At 40.6% G+C, this 21415-nt stretch overlaps 1 protein-coding gene across 1 annotated transcript in view; it reads right to left on the bottom strand.

Annotated features, from left to right (window-relative positions):
* Positions 1-1805: 1805 nt before the first annotated feature.
* The window catches only part of sh2d3ca (SH2 domain containing 3Ca), a 68586-nt gene continuing 48976 nt past the window's right edge, over positions 1806-21415 (bottom strand). The window contains exons 5-15 of the mRNA XM_062435175.1: positions 11789-11917; positions 9344-9493; positions 7602-7879; positions 6492-6619; positions 6018-6390; positions 4335-4464; positions 4057-4172; positions 3397-3568; positions 3170-3281; positions 2877-3083; positions 1806-2212 (exon numbers count right to left, since the gene is read on the bottom strand). Coding sequence (XP_062291159.1) covers positions 2037-2212; positions 2877-3083; positions 3170-3281; positions 3397-3568; positions 4057-4172; positions 4335-4464; positions 6018-6390; positions 6492-6619; positions 7602-7879; positions 9344-9493; positions 11789-11917 — 1971 coding nt within the window. The 3' untranslated portion in view covers positions 1806-2036. The remainder of the gene's footprint in view (positions 2213-2876; positions 3084-3169; positions 3282-3396; positions 3569-4056; positions 4173-4334; positions 4465-6017; positions 6391-6491; positions 6620-7601; positions 7880-9343; positions 9494-11788; positions 11918-21415) is intronic.

Below are 21415 nucleotides of genomic sequence, written 5' to 3'. Positions count from 1 at the left end.
TAACAAACCTAAACCAGTAGGCGTCCTCTTGGTCTCAAAACACACATGTATAACAGGAAGCTGTTATGTTGTATTACAATTAATGATTCTGTTGTTTTTTTTCTCCTTTTTTTGTTGTTTGCTGAATAAAGATCACCCCCTGTTGGACCACAGTGGGAACTGGCACATGGCTCTCCACTTGATGAATTCTGATCTGTACAGCTGAACCCATGTAGGGTTCAGACTTGAAAGCGGGACAGTAAAACACAAGCATTCATTTAAGGATCTCAGATATGCAACTCTAGGGTTGAATTATATCTTTAGACTTATTTCTGTTTGATTGATATGCGATTTGACTTTCATTCATATAGATGATCAGTTTGGATAAGAGAGGATTAGGAAGAACAAAGGGTAGGCATTTGTTTTAAAAGAAGCTGATGCAGAAAACTGAGCGAAAGTTTTGTAAAATATTCTGAATGGGTTGCTCAGGGGTGTCAGCCCTTGGTTGAAATGATTGCATAGCTCTGAGAGTTGGCTCCAACCCTCTCAGGGCCAAATCCTGTAAATACAGCAAAGATTTAACACTGAACAGACAACCAAAATGTAATCCCAAATGCAGTAAAAAAAAAAGTATCACAATCATTTTTATCTCTATTATTGAAACAAAAATGCAAAGCATAGAATTAAAAGACATTCTTTTTTGCAGAGTTGTGGTTTAGATTCAGTTTGGGAAATTTCAAAAATGAAAGATGACAAATGAATTTATCAGATTATCCACAGAAATGAAAGATGAATACTTCACATCTATGTCAATCTCAAATTTGACACATTTTCATATTTAAATTAGTAGTTTAAAGTAATATTTCACAATTGTTGTTACATAAAATCAACCATTTTGATTGTTTTTGTTTTGTTTCAGCAGGATAGTCTCTTGAGTTCAGGATTGACATCTAACGTCATGCATCAACATCACCAAATGTCTGCACCTTTACTTCTTGTGACCCTTTTGCAGAGAAAACATTTAAGTTTGCTGAAGCTGACAGTCATACCAAAGCATATTCAGAAATGTTCATACACTTAAGTGAAACATTGCTTTAACTCAGTTTTATGTAACACTGTTTTTAACGACATTTTGTGCACAAGACACACAATATCAAATGTATTAGTCGAACATAGCTACAACAGAGGGTTGCTTAACGTTTTTAACAACTCACAAAACCCTCAGATTGAAGTTGCTGCATTACTTCAGCAAATGTTTCATTTCTGATACATTTATTAATGCATGCCTGATACATTTTTAATTGGATTCAATGGAACTGCTTGATACATATTTAATGAGGTTTTATGAACACGGTCCCCTCAGATTGAGCACTGACAGATTCTTGTGAGTTTGATGAAGCAACGTCCGTAATGTTTTGATATCTTTTGATCATGACAAATAAATAAGACAATAAAACCTGCCATGAAACATTAACGACATACAAAAATGAAGGAATGTAAACACACATGTACACGCATACACACACACAGACGCTCACTCATACAGACATAACATTGAAATATGAGCTGAGTAAGTTATGTTGTCATTTCTGCTACAGTGTGTGACAGCAGTTGTTTGAAACAAGAGTCTGTGTTTTATTGGAGCAAAGCCAAACTCTGCAGCTCTGTTTGGCCCTCTGGGCACACCGTACACATGTTACTGGTTGTACCAACCAGAGGAACTGGTCACCCATATCTCCAGCCTCTTTTCAACTTTATCCTCTCTGTTGCCATTTAAATATTTTAGCGCTAAGCGAGGAAGTCCACAGGGAGGGACAGAAGGAACTCTGTGCCTTATTTGGCGTCCACAGTGAGTGCAACAATTGTTCTAAGTGAGACTCTCACTTCCGTATTCCTATTGCTCACTTCAGATGCTCCTTTAGCTGCCTCTTCAGTCACTCTCACCCTCCTTGCCGTCTCTTCCACATCATCCGCTACGATGCAAAACAAGATCATACCAGTATGAGTGGTAAATGCAGATGGGGGTGTTTTGGCAATGATCGGCGTTGTGGCGGGTGCTATAGCTCGCTGTGGCGCACAGGAGGCTCGAGCTTGTGTGAGAGGGCGGTGAGGACCTTGTCGAACTTCTCGTAACGTTCCGATTGGCTGCCCTCAGAGCCGCGGCTGCCCCACAGGAGACGCATCTGAAACTCTGTCTGGAAGATGTCGCGTATTTCTGCTCTCTCCTGGAATCCTGAAATAATTAAAAGGAAAAAAGAAACATTAATATTGAACAGATTGCTGATTTATTTAAAAAAAAAAAATCCTAAAAACCTTCAGCTGATCTGATTTTACCAGCTGTATGAAAAAAAGCATCTCCACTTTGGATTATAACACTATTAATGAAAGGAGCAGGCTGAGGTCAGGCTGATCAATAAGCAGATATAACAGAAAACGAAGATGTGAACTAATAGCTATTGACAGACTGTTCAATAAAGCAGTAATGACTTCAAACTAAAAACCAATGGTGAGGTATTAAGGATCAATACAATGAACACAGAAACCACAAACACACAGGCGCACACACACACTCATTAATTAGTGAAGTTTGTGACACTGAACATGCATTATTATTAACTAACATTTACAGTACCAGTCAAATGTTTCACACTTTCTCATTCAAATGAATGGGAAATTGTGTCCACATTTTTGATTGGTACTGTATATATCATTAGCATGAAACATAACACACAACCGTCTCACAAGAACACAACAGTCTGTGGTGAGAAAATGGCCTGAAGAAACTGACAATTTGACTGTTTCATGAGTTTTAACCAAAGTGTTCTGTAGAGGCTTGGTGAGAAAATGTGCTCTTTTTTTCTCCAAATCACACTTTTAAAATCTGTATTTGGCCTTACCCTGCAGTTTGGTCTCAACATTGGTTTTGTAGATTCCCCCCTGCTGTGCGATGGTACGAGCTCCTTCGAGGTGGTACATGACCACATCCACTCCCATTTCTGCACTCTCCCAGGGCTCCAACCCTTCCCCGAGACTCACGCCCCGCTCCAGTAAGGACAGCACAGGAATGATGTGGGGGAAGGAGGTGTTGGAGAGGACACTAGACTCTGTAAGACAGTTGAGAGGTGTAAATATAAAATCACAGAGTCATAAAACACATACCCACGAGTTTCCATGTAGACTAGGATCTCACCTTTTCCATCGTTCACATTCTTCATGAAAGGTTTGAGTTTCTTCTCATACAGAATAGCGCCCTCTGTATGTCTCTGGCGTAATGTCACCCACGTCTGCTCCAGGCGAGAAATCTGAAGTAATGCAACAAAAATTATAAGAATGCATTGGAGAAAAAAAATTACTAACTTTTTTTGCGCTAATATGGCAACTTTTTCCAGTTTCTCTCCTTTCTTTTTTTTTTTTTACCTGTGGCAGCTCCAGGGCTCTCATCACAGCAGCAAAGCCAAACATGTTGCCCAGGTTGCTTTTCAACTCTGCTGCTAATTGGATGGTCTTATGGAGCAGGGCCGCTCTCTCTTCAGTGCTTCCTGTGCAGCCAAGCAGGTCCACTGCCATCATGATAGACATGGTGTAAAACCTGAGGAAAGAGGAAAGCACTATTAAAGATGACAGAGAAGCACAGGAACAGGAAGGCAGAGAAGCCTATTTTGAAAGCCAACCTGGAAATTCACATTGCGGCTTATAGTAGTGTATAATATGAAAGATGTCATCTGATAGAGCCCTCAGAAATGGATGACATACATATTATTTTGCAATACTTGTTGAATAATTTTACACAACGTTTACTGGGAGACTCAAAGTTAAAGAAGAAAGTCACACAAAGCTGTAAAGCACAGTTTGATACTTCACAGTTTCACAGTTTTTATCCAGTTTTCTTTCAGTGACATGCTGTGACTTTGAAATATTTATCATATTGTGTGCATATGGAAGCAGATTTTAAAAAAGGAGATGATTAGTAGAGACAAAGTAATGAAGAATAGAATATAGGAGCAGAGATAATAACTGGATTAGTTTAAGAGTTACAGCATAAAGAAAGACAGTGGGAAAAAAGATGCATGTTTGTACCTCTCCAGCAGGTCAAGTCTCAGCTGGTGTCCATGTGGTAATGTCAGCAACTCCAACCCTGAGGACACTCCCATCATCCTTTGCATATCTGAGTTTACGCCCAATATTCTAGCAACCTGCCAAAGTGTACAAAAAAGAAGATAAGTTGTATTTGTGCTGAGTTTTATCATTTTTAGTGTATGAATATGTTTGCCTAGTGTCGGCGTGTGTGAATGCTTATTTACAATATTGTAATAATTGTAATATGTTTGTGTGTGTGTGTGTGTGTTTGCATGTACCGTGCAGTCCACCATGGTGATGTGTTTAGCTGCGGTCCTTGCATCCACCTCAGCCAGCAGCTCTTTGACTCTCTTCAGCACGAACATCTCCAGAGGCTTATTCTCAGTGGGTAAAAGGCAAGACTCGAACCTGCACAGGACCAATTACATCACATGAGCAAATATTGAACCGGGACAGTACATGAGCAGCAAACTAAACAAAATACACAGGACAGTATATATTCTGTACCAATCAGCACTCATCAGACAGTACATTATTGATATTGTACATGATTAAAGTTGCTTTCTCTTCAACCAGCCAGTCACTGACTCAAACTGATGCTTGTGTCTCGATCATATGTAGCCATTATCGCCTTAACTGCCCTTTTCCCTATCAGTGTTAACACACATTTTTAATAATCCCCCAGCATCAAAATTTCATACGGGCACTCAGATGCCCAAAGCTGCTGCCTGCTCCCTCTCTGCTGCCAGCTCAGTATACCTAAGCGTTTCCTTACAAGTTTCATCTCCTGTGTCCTCCCATGGCACCATAAATCCAATAAAATACAGTATCTGCAGCGTCTCTGGCCACAGCACAAAGTCTGGCCTCAGGCTGTTTCCCACAGGATTATCAGCTGTTTACTAAAGTCTATTTTTCAGTCTCTGCTCACTCTTACCTGTACTGCTGTGCTTCACTCGCATATTTTTCCCCTATATTACAAAATGTCAGCAGGTGTGTTGACCTTTTCAACATACCAATTATATATCCTAATATAATATGCTAGAGGGTTGTGGGCAACAGTCAAGATCCACAGGTACATACTTAGTGGCACAGTAGCACAACTCATTTGGTCTGCCAGCACTGTTTACTACTCACTGCAGATAGGTTTCTTTTCTCTTTCTTTACACTTTCTCAGTTCATTAACAAACCCTGCTGTGCTTGATGATCAGCATCAGACCACCACGCTGCTTCTTCCTGCTTATATAGTTGCTGTACACATGTTCTCTAAACGGTTTCCTTATGCTAAACCTTAAGTCTTACAAATCCTTGTTACACATTAATCTGCTGTAGTAATGATCACAAGTCTTTGATGAACCATTCTCTTTAGCTCTCTTTAAACTACAGTGATCTTGGTCAGCAATTTTGTGGAAGACTTTTCTGTTTTTACTGAGTCCATACAACTGACTCAGCTGAAAGACCAGCCATCAATAAACTAGACATACAACAACTGTTGCCTAAAACCATAAGTTTGGCCATATTTCTCCACCTTCCCTTCTTGCAATGCACATGACATTTCCATATATGGTATGTACAGCATATTCAGCCTTGGTAAATAGCCAATGAAAACCAGTCATTTTTCACTCTAAGGGAGGAATGATTCATGCAGAACTGACCTCCACTTTGGGTGCAAATAGAAAAAACTGTTGTGTGCTATTTTAACAGATTTCTTAACTGTATGATTTGCAGATGAAGTCTGTTTTGCACAAGATGAAAGCTGGCAATTCAAGCAACACCCACAACATATTTAAAATGGTCAACTGTCAGCTGTTATGCCCTCAATGCCTGTAACATACTCCCAAATTAGCTCCTTTTCTTTTTTGTCATTTAAAGTATTCCATAGCAAAAAAAAGGAGAAGTTGATTATTTTCAACACCATTTAGGTTTGGAGGCCTGATCTGTGTGTGTTTGTTTCTATCTTGTACCTGGATGGCCTGAAGGAGGACGATGTCTCCACCTGTGGAGCGCTGAACATCCCCTCTCCTTCCTCCCTCGCTCCCTCCACTCTCCCTTCTTCCACTCGCAATCGTTCCACGTAGCTTTTAGTCGGGGGTTTGGGGGGCCCGGCGGGGCAAGGTCTGAGGTCACAGTAGCTCCCTGCTGTTTCTGAGGAATGCGATTGGTAGCTTGGATGATGGGCGGGTGAGGAGTGTGCTGAATGAGAGGTATGCGCTGGATGCTCCGGAGGGTTGTTACTGGCTGAGGGGCTGAGCTGAGGGTCGCTGGAACGACGCATCGCAGGGGAGGGTGGGACAACAGCCAGGGCCCGCCCTCCTGAGTGCGCTCTCTGCCTGGTGACTGAAAACAGAAGAGTGTTAAAATCTCGGTGTGTGAATGTTAGAGGGAATGTATTTATGTTTTTATTAATGTGTCTGAGTCTGTGTATCTCTGGCACTTACTGGCACTATATGCAGGAGACAGAGGGATTTCTCCAACAGGTGACAAGGGGCAACGATACTCCTGAATCTGGTCCATGCTCATTGCACAGTTCCGCATTGCGTCTTTATGGTGGTGAATGGTTGAAGGGCTGCAAAAACAGTATATTAAGGAAGTTAAAAAATCATTCGGTATGGATTAAAGCTGTCAAGGTAGCAAGGGAAACCTTACAAAGCAGTGCAGCTGATGATGTCAAACTTATTAGTTTCAGAGGACAGGAATGGTGTGGTTAAGGGTGTAGATGCTAATTTCACAGTGAGAGAAGAGGTGAGACATTTTAGTTGGTGTGACCATAAACACGTGTATTTATTTGTGTCATTTATAAACTTAAACCATGTTTAGGATTTAAAAGCAAGAGCAGAACATGTAGTACAGTGTACAAAAAAATCCTCAAGCTTTTTAAGCTGCATAATCACTATTTTTAGCACATTAACACTGCGAACAAACATGCCCAGATATATATTTTTCCCCACACATCTTTGCTTTTTAAAGCTGTTTTTGTCCCATGCTTCAAAAGCTTGCTAAACTCCTTTTGGTGCTCCCTATGAGAATTTATTTCCACTGTACGCAACATATTTGTCTGCTCCTCCTTTGTGGATTCATGTTTCAAGCAGCCTCGTCCTGTTTGAAACTTGAATGATCCTGAATCAAACTTGAGTGATCCAGTGCAGAAGTGGGCAAGTGAACGAGTCATTTTGCAACTTCACTCTGAGGGTACTACCAGGTTCATTACTAAGGGAGGTACTAATGGTGTCTGTGAAGTGAGGGGACTGCAGGAATGTGGGAGGTGAGTGCACCAGTTTAGTGCTCAAAACAACACTAATGTCACACACACACAACCTGCATTTTGGCACAGGTTCCGGCTCTGGTTCTGGTGGTGCCACCGGTGTCTCAACTGGACTGGGGCTGTCTGAGTCACTGATCATGTATGTAACAGAGAGCAATGATAAAATGAAATATGATGAAAACTGCAAAAAATAATTGTTAGATTGGTTCTCAGACTTTGTGTTTATAGGACAGAACAGCATCTCTGCCACTTAAAAAACACTCCTCTCCTTCCTGTCTTGACTCACCTGTGAGGTATCAACTTCTCTGTCGTCAGCCCGTCAGTCATTGTGACACTCCTTCTCTTGATGTACGCTCCCCTCTGATTGGATGGTGAGTAGGCAGAGCCTTGCTTGCTGTTGGACAGGGCGAAAGTGGCCTCAAGGTAGCGCAGGGGCAAAGTCCTGCTAACTGGACAGTAGATGTGGACACCGCTGGATTGGGAGACAGGTTTGCGCTGGCCCACGTAAAACCGTACAAGCTCTTGCACCGAGTCGAAACTGTCAGCCTCCAACACGTACTGCACCTGTGGGTGAGGAAATATTGGAAATTAGTAAAACATCTCGCACAATAAACTCAGTAAAGAGAATGACTTTTTAGACAATCAAAGTGTTTGTGTTCTCGTGTTTACAAAAACAACAACAACAAAAATCCCTCTAGGTTACACTACAGCTTTTGTAACCATAGCGGTTACAGATTCCTCTGAGTGGAGAGTACAAAGTGCTGCTGCTCCCCTTAAATCCTATTAATTGTCCAGTGCTTAAAACCATTTACACAGAGCAGAATTATGTAATAACTACTTTACACCCGTAATATAATGAAACAGAAATCAACAACGAGCAGGGAGGGAATTGAGGTTTAGAGGCAGAGAGAGAAACAAGAGAGGCACAGCTGGTCAACTAGGCACACCTGCGACAAATTAGTCTTCCTGTGTAACCATCTTCATCCTCAGGGGCAACCAGAGAAAAATAAGCCTTTCTTATGGAGGACTTGCCAAACACATGGGTGACTAATAATATTAAAAACGCTTTCCATTTAAAAACGGTGCCGATCCAAAGTGGCCCTTTACATGGCATTAACACACACCCTCAACAGAAGTGGACAGCTGAGACACACTGCCGTTCACACCTGTCTCTATTATGCGTCTGAATCTGACCATTTGTGTCCAGATTTCGTTACTGCCTATGACACTTCTGCTATAAAGTCAAAGGGCCCCACACACAGCTATCACGTTGGACAAGTGCCAGATTTGTTTTAGGTGTGGGCTAAAGCGCTGATAAAAATATATCAAGAACTAATATACATGCATGGGCTATTCCAACTGTTCACATTACTCCAATCATGTACATCTATGCACTTCTCCATTTTTTCAACTGCTTACATGTCTTTACTAAAATGGGAAATGTGTTTTCCTGTAATGTCCTTGCTGATGCATCAGGACGCATTAGCGTTTACACTACTAAAGATATGTGGTCAAATGTGGCCCAGACCACCTCAGCAAGTGATTTGAGGGACTTGATCACAATGCGTGTTGGTGGTAGTTTACGCTGTTCACTTGTGATCTGATCACCCGAGAGGCATGTTAATGCCAGGTGTAAACAGAGCCAGAGAGACAGGAAGAGGAGGCTATGGGCAACTGTAGTCAAGACTCAATTGACCCTTTTCCCAGTTGGTATTTTAAGAGGTCAAAAACAGGTGTGACTAATAATATTTATGAGGGCTAGGTACTCTAACACCATGTCTTACTGAGTTATGGTGGCTGGCTTGATCTATTGGCAGTAATAAAGAGGACAGACAACAACAGCAGGAAATTATTCTCCTGTGTCCTTTCTGCTTATCAAATATAAAGTAAAGGGAAAGCGCCACATGGTTGAAGTTAAAAATGACAGAATAAGATCAGAGGAGAGCAAATATAGAAACAAAGTAAAAGGAATCACATGCAAGCATATCAAACAACAGTTAAGAGTTGACGAAACAGCAGAGTACGTACCTTGGTCTCGTTGGATTTGACCAGAACTTTGCTGACCTTGAAGTGTTGCACCTCATTATCCCATCGACAGGTCAGCACGTAGTCGCCCACACTGGTCAGGGAGTCCCGCACCAGGAAATCTCCATTACGCACAACCAGAGTTTCTGACACCTAGACAGAGAAAAAAAATGGTTTATAATGGTTTTAATTTAGTAAAAGGAGACAAAAAGGCTCTGATCCCAAAGAGCTGGAAGCATGTTTGGCTCACTGCGCTACATTATTTGTCTGAACATTATGTTTCTGATAATCTGACTGCTGTATAATTGAATTTAGAGAATCATGATTATTTATAACAATGCCTCAGGACATTTTGTGTTGCTGAACAAACACAACTATCTCTTTCACTGCCAATTTAAACTGTGCATAGCAGAGGCAGTTTGGCAGATAAATTGCCAGTGACAATGGCCAGGATGACTTTCTGAGGATGACATTTTATTGACTTCAGCACTAATGTAAAATTGAAACTTATTTTGAACATATTGACAAGACACGCAATCCAGAAAAAATAATCTCTCATCCATGGTCAATAGAACAGCTTCAGGCTATACATCTTGCTGATACCAAACACTGCCAACGCGTCTCTGGTTTCTGCAGCTTTGTGAGACGAGATCACAGGTATTGATCTGGCAGCTATGTAGTAAAAGAGAAACATATTTCAAACTGAGCGGTATTCCTGAATGAAGGATGAAGGTGTGAAGCTTTAAATGTGCTCAAACATCCAGAGCACCACAGTACAAGGTAAACAGTGTCACACACCAGCAGGAGGCAGTATACACACAGATCAAAAGCTCAAACCAAGCGTAGGATCCTCTTACATCAGTCATTTCTAAACATAATTATATTTAAGTGAGTTTTTGTAGCTGTGTTTATCTGATTCTTCACCGCATATGAGAATATCATGTTTTACACTGACAGATTAGTACAAAACTAATGACTGAAAGGAAAGTCACATGTGCTCCATGTGCTCGTGACCTTTGTGCATACTGGAAGTCTCAATTTTAAAAGGAACAAGAACAGAAGAAAAGGAAAAAAAGCAAGCAGGAAGGAAGGATAGGATTTAGGAAATCTAATGTACAGTACCCACCCACAGGGTGTGTGTGTGAGATTTAGTCACTAAGTATTGTTTTGGTAACCAGGGGGCTCAGGGTTTCCCCAAGTTTACACTGGGGCAAATTCATGAATAAATGAATATGTTATGTAAATTAAAAGAGGAAAGACTCACAGATGGCTGATTTGAATCTCTCCCTCTCTCTCTCTCTCTCTCTCTCTCTCTCTCTCTCTCTCTCTCTCTCTCTCTCTCTCTGTGTGTGTGTGTGTGTTTGTGTGTGTGTGTGTGTGTGTGTGTGAGAGTGAGAGAGAGAGACAGATAACAGAGGTTGATAAAGAGACAGAGGCTGTGCTCTTCACATGTGCATGCAGTATGTGTGTGTGTGTGGGTTGTTGTCATCATGTGTCTCTGTGTATCTGTGTTTTGGTCACCAGCTGTGAAACTCAATTGTGTGCATCAGCAACACGCGCAGCTGTCTGTTTGGCACAGTTTCCTCCTTCTGAGCGCTAAAGCAATTTCTACTGAGCTGTGACAGATGATGGGATTCATTAATCAGTGTCATTCTGTGTGTAAAGCATTTAAACTGTGCTTTCAAAGCCAGAGACTTTGGCAAAAGTAATTGCTCAGCTAATACAACTGCTTGACAAACACATCAACCCACACAGAAAAACTGTTTTTGGTACTTTTATCTCATTTAATTCTGGCTTTTTAAAAGATTGACATGAGTTGTGGGGAATTGAAATGCAAACTACAGTGACAATATGTCTTTTTATGAATGTTCATTCATATTTTATTTCACTTCTACAGGGATTTAAGGGACTGTGACACAAACAGTTTATTCATATTTTAGTGGTGTTCTTGATAAGTAACCAGGCTAGATAACTGGTATGTTCACACTGAGTAGTAAGGAATGACATTTTGGGTGTGGTTGAATATTGTACCTCAGCTGGTTAGCTGAAATGCATTAGACTTAATTTAATCTAAATACAAATACAACTCATTTTTATTCTATTTTTTAATTTTTTAATTTTTTAATTTTTATCAGCGTTTGTTTGGGACATTCTTTTTATGTACTTGCCTGCATTGGACTGTCTGAATTTGTGTTTTTCACAGTGCATGTGCTAAGACACATTGTACACAGGATGTGCGTCAACTTAAGGGTTTATTGCCTTGGAAATTTTGTGTGTACCCATCCGGTCTCAAGTGCCCATTCAGGGCTACCGATGTCATGACAGAGGAAACACGATGTACGCTAATATGCATGTATAGATTGCACTGTGTACTTTTAAAGTGTGTGTGTGTGTGTGTGTGTGTGTGTGTGTGTGTGTGTGTGTGTGTGTGTGTGTGTGTGTGTGTACCTCTCTGGGTATGTGTCCATGGTACCAGCCATGGCTCCTGATGTCAGCACAGCTCAGTTTCAGCTCCTCCTCCAGCTCCTTACGAAGTTTCTCGGGGGGAGACTCCAGCAGGTACTTCTCCTTGGAGAACTGCATGAAACAAACACAGAGAAAGAAAAAACAAGACATGAGTGGAGGGGAGTTTACACAAGGGACTCATAATCACATGTAGATCACGCAATGTTTGCCCACGGATTATAACAACATAATGTAGAATTTACAAGAGAAATGGTGCAAAAAGACTTAAAGGATAGCGTTATATTCACTATATGAATATCTCTCTCTCTCTCTCTCTCTCTCTCTCTCTCTCTCTCTCTCTCCCTCTCTCTCGTTTCCTGTCATCTTCTGTACTGCTGCTATCTAATAAATACACAAAATATCTCAAAAGATACATGAATGTTCATACAAGTAAGCAGACATGCGTAAAAATGCACACCTGTGTTACAGAAGGCAACACTGCAGGGAAGCATCACTACTGTGTGCGGCCATACACACAAACACGCAGACACTCATGCACTCGCATGCACAAGACACAATCCAATCGACCCTGACCTGATTACTGAGAAGGAGGAATCATCATAAGTAAGCTCTTATTGTTATGATGTACTGTGGAGACCTAGCTTTAGCTTTTGAGTGTGGTCACTCAGCACGGCTGGCTTGTAATAATGCCAAATACACGCACACACTCAGACTCTACACACACGCAAACACACAAATGGTTCACATTTCAGATTTCAAAGCTTCATATTTCTGTTTGCACAAAGAACAGCACACAGGGGAAATTTAGGTTGTAAAATATGACAATAAACTCAACATTTTCATGGTTAGTTATCTACAAATACTTTTCAGTTGTGTGTGATTGAGACAATAAAAACGTCACGAGTCAAGCTTCTTAAGAGATACTGACATCTGGATTGGTTGAATCCACAATCATATTCAGGGAGGCGAGACAAAAATGTGTACAATAAATTAAAATGTTTGGTTTGTAGTGTATCTGCATAGCACAAGTCATAAAGTATCGGATCTACTGATGCGCTATTTGCGTGGGTAAGGAAAGAAAAAGAAGAAATCCCACACGGAGATCTACATGTGATGTGAAGACACCATAGCAGCTGATGATTGTGGAAAGATTGAGTTCAGATAGTTGATCTTGGATGAGGTAAACAGAGGACACACATACACAGAAACACACACAAACACAAATACGCACAAAACACAGAAATCCACACAGGAATAAACAGTACGAGGAAATCATCTCAACTCTGCCAATATGAAGAGAAATGAGACTGGAGACCAAAATAAACAGTAAACAGACTTGTCACTAAGGCTGGCCTGTCGTTCCTCCTAATATTTTCTTTCAATCTCTCTCTCTCTCTCTCTCTCTCTCTCCCTCTTTCTTTATCTCTGGCTCAGTGTTTTTCTCCTACTTTTCTCTCAGTCACAATCTTCTCCCTCATGCCCACAGTTCATCCCTCACAAAATCCTAAAGTTTGAGTAAGGTGTTGCTGAATGTGTGTGGCAGACAGAAAGAGGGACACTGTGTGTGAGCGAGAATAAGAAACTGTGATGATCTGTGTGAGCTGAGTTTGTTTCTGCCTGCCTGCATGAGTGTGTGTGTGTGTGTATGTGTGTGTGTGTGTGTGTGTGTGTGATATGAGGAGACTACAAGAGGCAAACAATCGATCTTATCGTCTCCAGGTCACTGCAAGATGAAATTATTAACTTCCTCTCCTCCCTGCCAGCCCCTTCTCTTTTGCTCCTCTTCTTCAATCCTCAGGGGAAAACGGAGGAATATCGCCATGGAGGCTCACTCTCCCAGATTAGATTTGAGGTGTGAGAGTGTGTGTGTGTTGTGTGTGAAGGGGAGAGGAGGCCAATAAAAGAGCAGAGGGGTCAAGTGTGCAGTTATTGCTTTTCCTTGTCTCTGTGGAAACCCAGGAGACGCCTGCCACTGAACTGATGCTCAACAATGAACTTGGTGTGTATATGTGTGTGTGTGAGTGTATGCATGTGTGTGTATATATATGAAGGGTTACGGGGCAAATTGAAATGTCAGTGGGGCTCTATTTATGATACGGTTCATGGAATAGGCTGACATCAGTGGGGACACACTGACAGAGAGACCAAAATATGGACAGACAATAAAGAAGCTGAAGATTAAAAAAAGAAGACAAGGGCGGACAATGACACGGGAAACATCAGCTTTAGTATTATACTCTGACATATGAGGGTATATAGAAAGTGTGCGTCCAACATACACACAAATATCAATTATATCAAAATCAACCCGATGTTAATATTGCAGAGAAACTCATATCACGGCTTCAACTACAGAGGCAATCACAAACACACTGTTCTTATAGAAAGAGATGAAACACAGCAAAGGTGAACATATTTGAAAATCAGGAAAAATGTGACTGATGACAAAGGGAGAAGACACAAAGGCACTGGGTACAATAGGAGACATATACAAAGATGATAATATGATATTACTGATATTGTTACAATGACTAGGTGATGACATTCTTATACCCCACTACACTGAGTCCTTGGTTACCATAGCAACATCAGCAAAGAAGAGTATAGCCTTCTGTCTTTCATCACACACAGCAGAAACTCTATGCGTACTAGTCACACTTCTACATAATTTATATAATTATGCTACAACTACTAGGCCTAGCTATACCATTACTTACATTACATTTACTTAGACGAAAATCTCAGAATATAAGGACATGATTATATTTCACATAAAAACTACATACAGACTATGAGTTAGTCATACAGAGCAGCAAGGAGCCTCAAATCAAAACACACCTCAAGAAACACTGTGTGAACCAAGAGGATGACAGACAGACAAGCAGCAGAAACAGACGCAGAAACAGACAGACTTAACAGCCAGCACGCATGAAGACAAGACGGCAGCCATCCAGGAAGGCACACAGGCAGACAGACAGACAGACATCAGAAACTCATTAATGTCGACAGAGAGGCTGACACGCAGGAAGACAGGTAGCCCATTAGCAGATGAGAGAGTTTAGGCAATTTAGCAGCTGATGCAGGACTTTGGTTCCCCAGGGGGACAAAGAGAGGAAAAGTGATTGGTGTGTGTGTGTGTGTGTGTGTGTGTGTGTGTGTGTGTGTGTGTGTGTGTGTGTGTGTGTGTGCGCGTGTGTGTGTGTGTGTGTGTGTGTGTGTGTGTGTGCACGCACATGCAGGATATGTGCATTCATCCATGTGGGTGTGTGTATACTTCATGGGAGGCAGTATTAATGGATGGGTCTCTATTTTTGGTGAAAGCTGAGCTGGATGGAAAGTAACACCAGGTTACAGAAGATAAAAGCGGGCTTAGATATATTCATTATAATGGTGAGTATACTTAGAGTTACGGAACAGGCAACAAGGGTACGTGTGACTCTGAGTTATATATATCAACAAAGTCATCTATCACCTAATTTACACCTTTGCACTTGAGCCCCTTTTTCCTCACAGTGGGCCAATTAGACGGTTTCGTCTCATGACATCACCACACCCCCTCTGTAAGTGAAGATCTGAGTGAAGGGAATTGCCACTACTATCCATTAAAAATCAGTAAGAGAGGAAACGGACCACCTAAAAGGAAAATAAATGAAAGGGATGATAATGGGGAGACATTCTAAATATATGCACATATTTATACATATATTATACACACACACTTTTTTTTGCATGATGTCTACTGGGTGTGTGTGTGTGTGTGTGTGTGTGTGTGTGTGTGTGTGTGTGTGTGTGTGTGTGTGTGTGTGTGTGTGTGTGTGTGTGTGTGTTTTCCTGCAGTTCTTGGTTTTGTTTTGTTGTTTGTTGTTTGAATTGGTTATTTCTGTGTTTATTACTTCATCCAGTTTGCATAATTGCTGTTTTATTCTCAGAGCAAGTGTGCAAGATTTGATTACACAAACAGTATGACTAGTCACTGCTGCGAGATTCGACTGAAAGTAACCACTTTCTAACTAAAATAACGTATAATGTTTTGTGATATTAAATCAAGAAATATACAGGTATTTACAACGTTCAACACAGTGGGGTAGAGTGTTAACTATGGCAAGTATCAGCATGTTGTTGTTTGTGGTTGAACTAGTTCTTTTGCTAATTCGTGTGGAAAGAGCACAAAGCCAAGTACCTCAAGTAATTTAAGGTGATGTGACTTAAAACAAACAACTCCAAGAGTGATGGCGTGAATGAGAAATGAAATGGAAGATAATTGCTGACAAGTATGAAAACCTGCTGGGGTAAAAATAGTCTCTTTACCAGCATGGATGCAAAGCAAAGAAAAAAAAGAGAGAAATACTCCAGCTCACCAACAAAAGAGAGGAATGCATTCCAAACAGACTGGAGCACTTAGATCTAAGCTCATGTCAGAATGCACTTTCTTTCTTTTTCAGTTAGCTAGCCTCTAACCCCGTTGTCATGGTAACGCCTTAAGTGGTGGTGGCAGTGGGGGAGGAACAGGGTTTGGTTTTGGGCGGGGGAGATCCCAACTCCTGGTCATGTGCACACATGCACACATGCACACATACATACAATGGTCAGAGGTCCAATTTTTGAAGGACCTCAATATCCCTTGATCTGCTCTCTCTTTCTCCTCCTCTCTCTGCCTCTACTTCCTCTCTATTTCATCTCTTTTGAGGAGATATAGACCAGGATTATTGAATGAAGACCCTTGAATCCTCCTATCTATATTACACACCCCCGCCCCACACACACACACACACGCACACACACACACACACACAGGCATGTACACATTGACAGGGTTCATGCATACGTACATGGCCAGTATCACACCTCTCCAGACTGTTGTAATCCCTCTGTGCCCTCCAGCCTGATTTCCACTCTTATATTCTCACTGGTTCTCACGGGTATAATGGTGTTTAAGACACATGTAAAATGATATGAGCATCAGAGGGAGCGCTGGTAATATTAGACCTTTTATATATACCCTTTATGTTTTCTGAGCAAGGTGAGAGTGGCATTGAATCGAAGCTAATGAAACCGCTTTTGCAATGATGCAATAAAGAAAGCTCAGCGGTGCATTTGACACGTCATATTCTTGTTTCTTTATAGACAGTAAGGAGGGAATAAACTCTACAATAAGTAATGGTTTGCATATATGTTTGGACCACATTATCTACAGTGTAAATTGTTCTGATATTGTCTTTTTAAATGTAAGTGATAATAGTGTATTGAAGAGAAGTTAACTAAACTGCTCATTACTCTCATGTAAAATGTCAAGTGCACACACAAAAAGTTTCACCTGGCTCTTTTTGAACCAACTTTGATTGAATTTTAACCCAATTTGAGCCTGAACCACAGTAGCGTTTAATGAACCAGCTGCTCCATATTAAAAAAAATCAGAAAAGTAGTGCTTAATAGCCTGACCTTTTTGTTGGAGAAACAGCCTTTTCTAGATTTCTACTGATTAATTTTACATGAGAGTCAGAAATCAGCAATAATCGTTTCATAAATCAACACATATTGTGACCGGACACTTCTACTTGCCTTTGATGCTGCCTTTAATATAAAACTGCAAGCTTGAAACTGCAGCAGTGTGTCCATCCTTTACTGAAGTAACTCTGCTCTTATAAGAGGAAGAATGCAATTACGAATTATTTGATTTCATTGATTAGCACTGTCTGCATGAGCAGAAGATGCAGACTTTATGACTTAACATGCACTGCTTAATATGATCTCAAGAGAAAAAAATTCAATAATAAAATGAATAAAAATGAAATGTAGCTGATTCATATGCTAAAGAAAGGAGAGAAATGAGAAATGCAGAACTGGCCTTTTGGGCCAAAACCAGTTCAAGTTGAAAATGAAAGCTCAAAAATAGATGCTGGAATAAAAAGTAATGTATGCTTTGCAGTATTGATTATACTGTGTTTCATGTATCAGCATGCCCAAAGATTTGTTACAAATGGGATAAACCAGGCACTCAAAAAAACAACAACAACACAAAGATAAAAATAACAGTGCTTATGTCTCATATGATGAGACAGTATCAGCTAGCCACTTCAGAAAGAGAGAGAGCATCGACTGGCAGAAAGAGAGACGGAGAGGATATGAGACTGATAACTGTGACCTTCTACTGTCGTCAAGAATGAGTGTCTCCTACACACACACACACACACACACGTACACACACAGGGCATTCACCCCTTGAGGCAGCTGAATGCGGCTATATATCTCACTACAGATATACACACACACACACATACATACATACAGGGCACTGATGTGAGCTGTCAGTCAGTATGGTGTCACAGAAGAGACCCCCTGGATTGAGTGACAGCTGGTGGACAGGATATGACATACAACTACACTCCCACTGAGACTGCAGGAAGCACAGTGCAGCTCTCAAAATTACACTCTCCTGCTGTGCATTTCGGCTTTCTGCTGTCACTCTGCCTTTCTATTTCTTTCCCATTTTTCCTGGGGTTTTCTGGCCCCTCTCTTTCGGTTAACTAATATATATATATATATATATATATATATATATATATATATATATATATATATATATATATATATATATATATATATATTAACTAAAGACCTTTGCATACAGAGACCACAAATCCACATTTAAACTCAAATATCTAAACCACTGTGAGAGTAAAAACAAAATGCACCCAAAACATCTGTATATAATCGTCCTTTACATGACAGCACTGTGTGAGCCGCAACTACTGTACATCTCAGTATCATCGTCAAGTCAAACCAGGTTAAACCAAGACGTTTTTCTGCAGAATCTAGACTGTTTAGGTAACTTTTAAAGCTCATTCTCCTGGTTTAAGGGGACATATGCACATTTCAAGATCTTATTTTGGGGCTCTACTGGAATATCTTTGCATGATTAAAAAAACGTCTTATCTATCTTATACTAGCCCTTTATGCAACCGCTCAGTTCAGCCTCTGACTGAAACAGGCTGTTTTAGTGCCTGTCTCTTTAAGCAGCCCTTTCTGAGGGACCCACTATGTTCTGATTGGCCAGCTCCCAAAAGCGCTTTTGGAGCTTTTTCTCCTTCTTTTCTAAAAAAGGAAACTTTTCAAATACAGCCGTACATATTTAAGCTGACATATGCGAGTGGGCAATGTGAACAACCCATGAAACAACCTAAACAAAGGCTACAGAGCAGATGTCCGTTTGTGGGCATGTGCGACAATACAAACAAAACAGAACAATGTCTATGACTCATCAATGAAGTTAATACGTAAAATCTTATAACGGATTTGAAAGAAAGCCTCAATGAAATCAAAAAGATTGTAAAAAAAAAATGTTCCTTTAACATATTAGTGCAAGTTTCTGCCTTCCTCTCAATGGACCTAACCCTTTTCTTTCTCTCTGTCCCTATCTTACTCTGTTATTCATATTTTAATGTATCTTCCTCTGTGATTCACTTCCTTTCCTAATTTTTGTTACTTTCAAAGAGCTAAAGCATTTCCTCTCTTTATTTCTCTCTACCATTCTCTAATCAACCTGGTGAACAACATCAATCAGCACTTTGATGAGAAGACCATTACTGAGAGTGTGTCTGTGTGTATTAGTGTTCATGTGATCGTGCCAAAAGATATATGCTGACAATCAGCTGCCTAAAGGGCTGAATGTCCTCTGTGTGTGTGTGTGTGTGTGTGTGTGTGTGTGTGTGTGTGTGTGTGTGTGTGACTGTGTGAGAGTGGTTTTGTGTACTATTATGTATGTATCCACAACACTGACACTCCTGTGAATTGAATTGTATCTTTTCTGGCTCATTTATCTCAGTCTTTTATAATCTGTTGTGTAGGGAGTGTTTGCACATGACAGCGGTGTCGGCAGCAATGAGAGGGAAAACAGAAAAAAGTGAGCTAGACATCACAGAAACGTACGCAAAATTGATAAAAACCTTTTTTTTTTTTTTTTTTAAACATGAACAAACAGGGAATGCATATGCACACAGATATAAATACACATAGCAAACACACACACACACACACACACACACACACACACACACACACACACACACACACACACACACACACACACACACACACACACACACACACACAGAGGAGCAGAGAAGATTTTAATGATGTTTGACTGTTAAATGCGACTCCTCACTGCACGTCTCTCCCTCGCCTCCTAACCCAGGGTTTCTCTACTAAACAGGCCTATAGGCTACTGTCTCTCTCTTTCGCTCTCTCTCTCTCTCTCTCTCTCTCTCTCTCTCTCTCTCTCTCTCTCTCTCGCGCTCTCGCTTTCCCTCCCTCTCTCTCTCACACACACACACACACAGACACACACGTACACACACAATCAGAAGAGTAAAGGGAGTAAACATCCCTTTACCCAAAGCATCTGTACAGACCAAAAAAACCCTCTCAGAATCGACAAACAGGTACACAAAAATAGCACATATAAAGACTATAAGACATGTGTACACACGTTGTTAGAAATAAGTGTGTGCACAGCTTGAGATAGAGATGACAGCGCTCCATTTTTCTAAAGGTACTGATAACATGTTCGGTTATTAAAGAAACAGCCTGGAGTGTTGATGTCACCCGCAGTACGATACAGATCCTGATTAGAGATTACACAGATTCAATTAGACGTTTCTCTGGATGAAATTAGATAGCTTGCTTCAACCTAATTCAATCCAAATTAGATTAATATTTCTTCTAATGACACAGCAATGTAGGCACACACATTGCGCTGCTGCAATTGGATACACATATAAATGTAATACGAACACATGCAGAGTTCTATTGCAGGGTGTAGATGACTCTTTGGGGTCAAATCTTATCTAAACTGGAGAGACAGTTTATGTGCTTTTTAAATTTGTATCTAATGTAACAAAACAAAACAAAAGACTACATGGAAACTCAAAAAGTTTTCAAGCAGGACTGATTTAAATATGATGAATTAATGAGGAAATGTAGCAATTAAATGTCATGAAAGGTGGATGAAAACAGATTTCAAAAATAAATGTTGACATGGCGGGACCTGATTCTGACTTTTCTATCTATCTATATGTTTCTATATCCAACATGGTCAAAAAGACCTACCATCACTACCTTACTGTCGACTCAGCAATGCCACACCTATAGATGCTGTTGCTATGGTAACCCCATACTCTGCATGCCCCAGCTGGTGTTTCCCTGAGTAAGAAATGTATGTGTGTGTGTGTGTGTGTGTGTGTGTGTGTGTGTGTGTGTGTGTGTGTGTGTGTGTGTGTGGGTGTGTCTGACAGAGAGAGGTTAATGTGCCCCATGTGTGCTTTGCTCCATCATGTGCAGTGGGGTGCAATGAAGAGGAAAACATGGCTGGTTGGGAGCAGTTATCATGGTATCCCATTGTGTGTATGATTGTGTTAGTGTGTGATCTTTTTCCTATAGTCTGGCTATAACTGATGATTCTGATTTAAATTCACTGATAGTAGACAAAAGTGTAAATGAGGATAAAATACCACCGAACCCTTTAGATTAACTCCACTGCCAAGAATTTACAACCAAAATTTGAACTCCATCCAAATTCATTATAATCTGTTAGTACAACCACAACAATAGCTG

The sequence above is a fragment of the Scomber scombrus genome, chromosome 15 (genome assembly GCF_963691925.1).
Source record: "Scomber scombrus chromosome 15, fScoSco1.1, whole genome shotgun sequence".
Taxonomy (NCBI): domain Eukaryota; kingdom Metazoa; phylum Chordata; class Actinopteri; order Scombriformes; family Scombridae; genus Scomber; species Scomber scombrus.
This window is presented reverse-complemented; position numbering and strand designations above follow the sequence as displayed.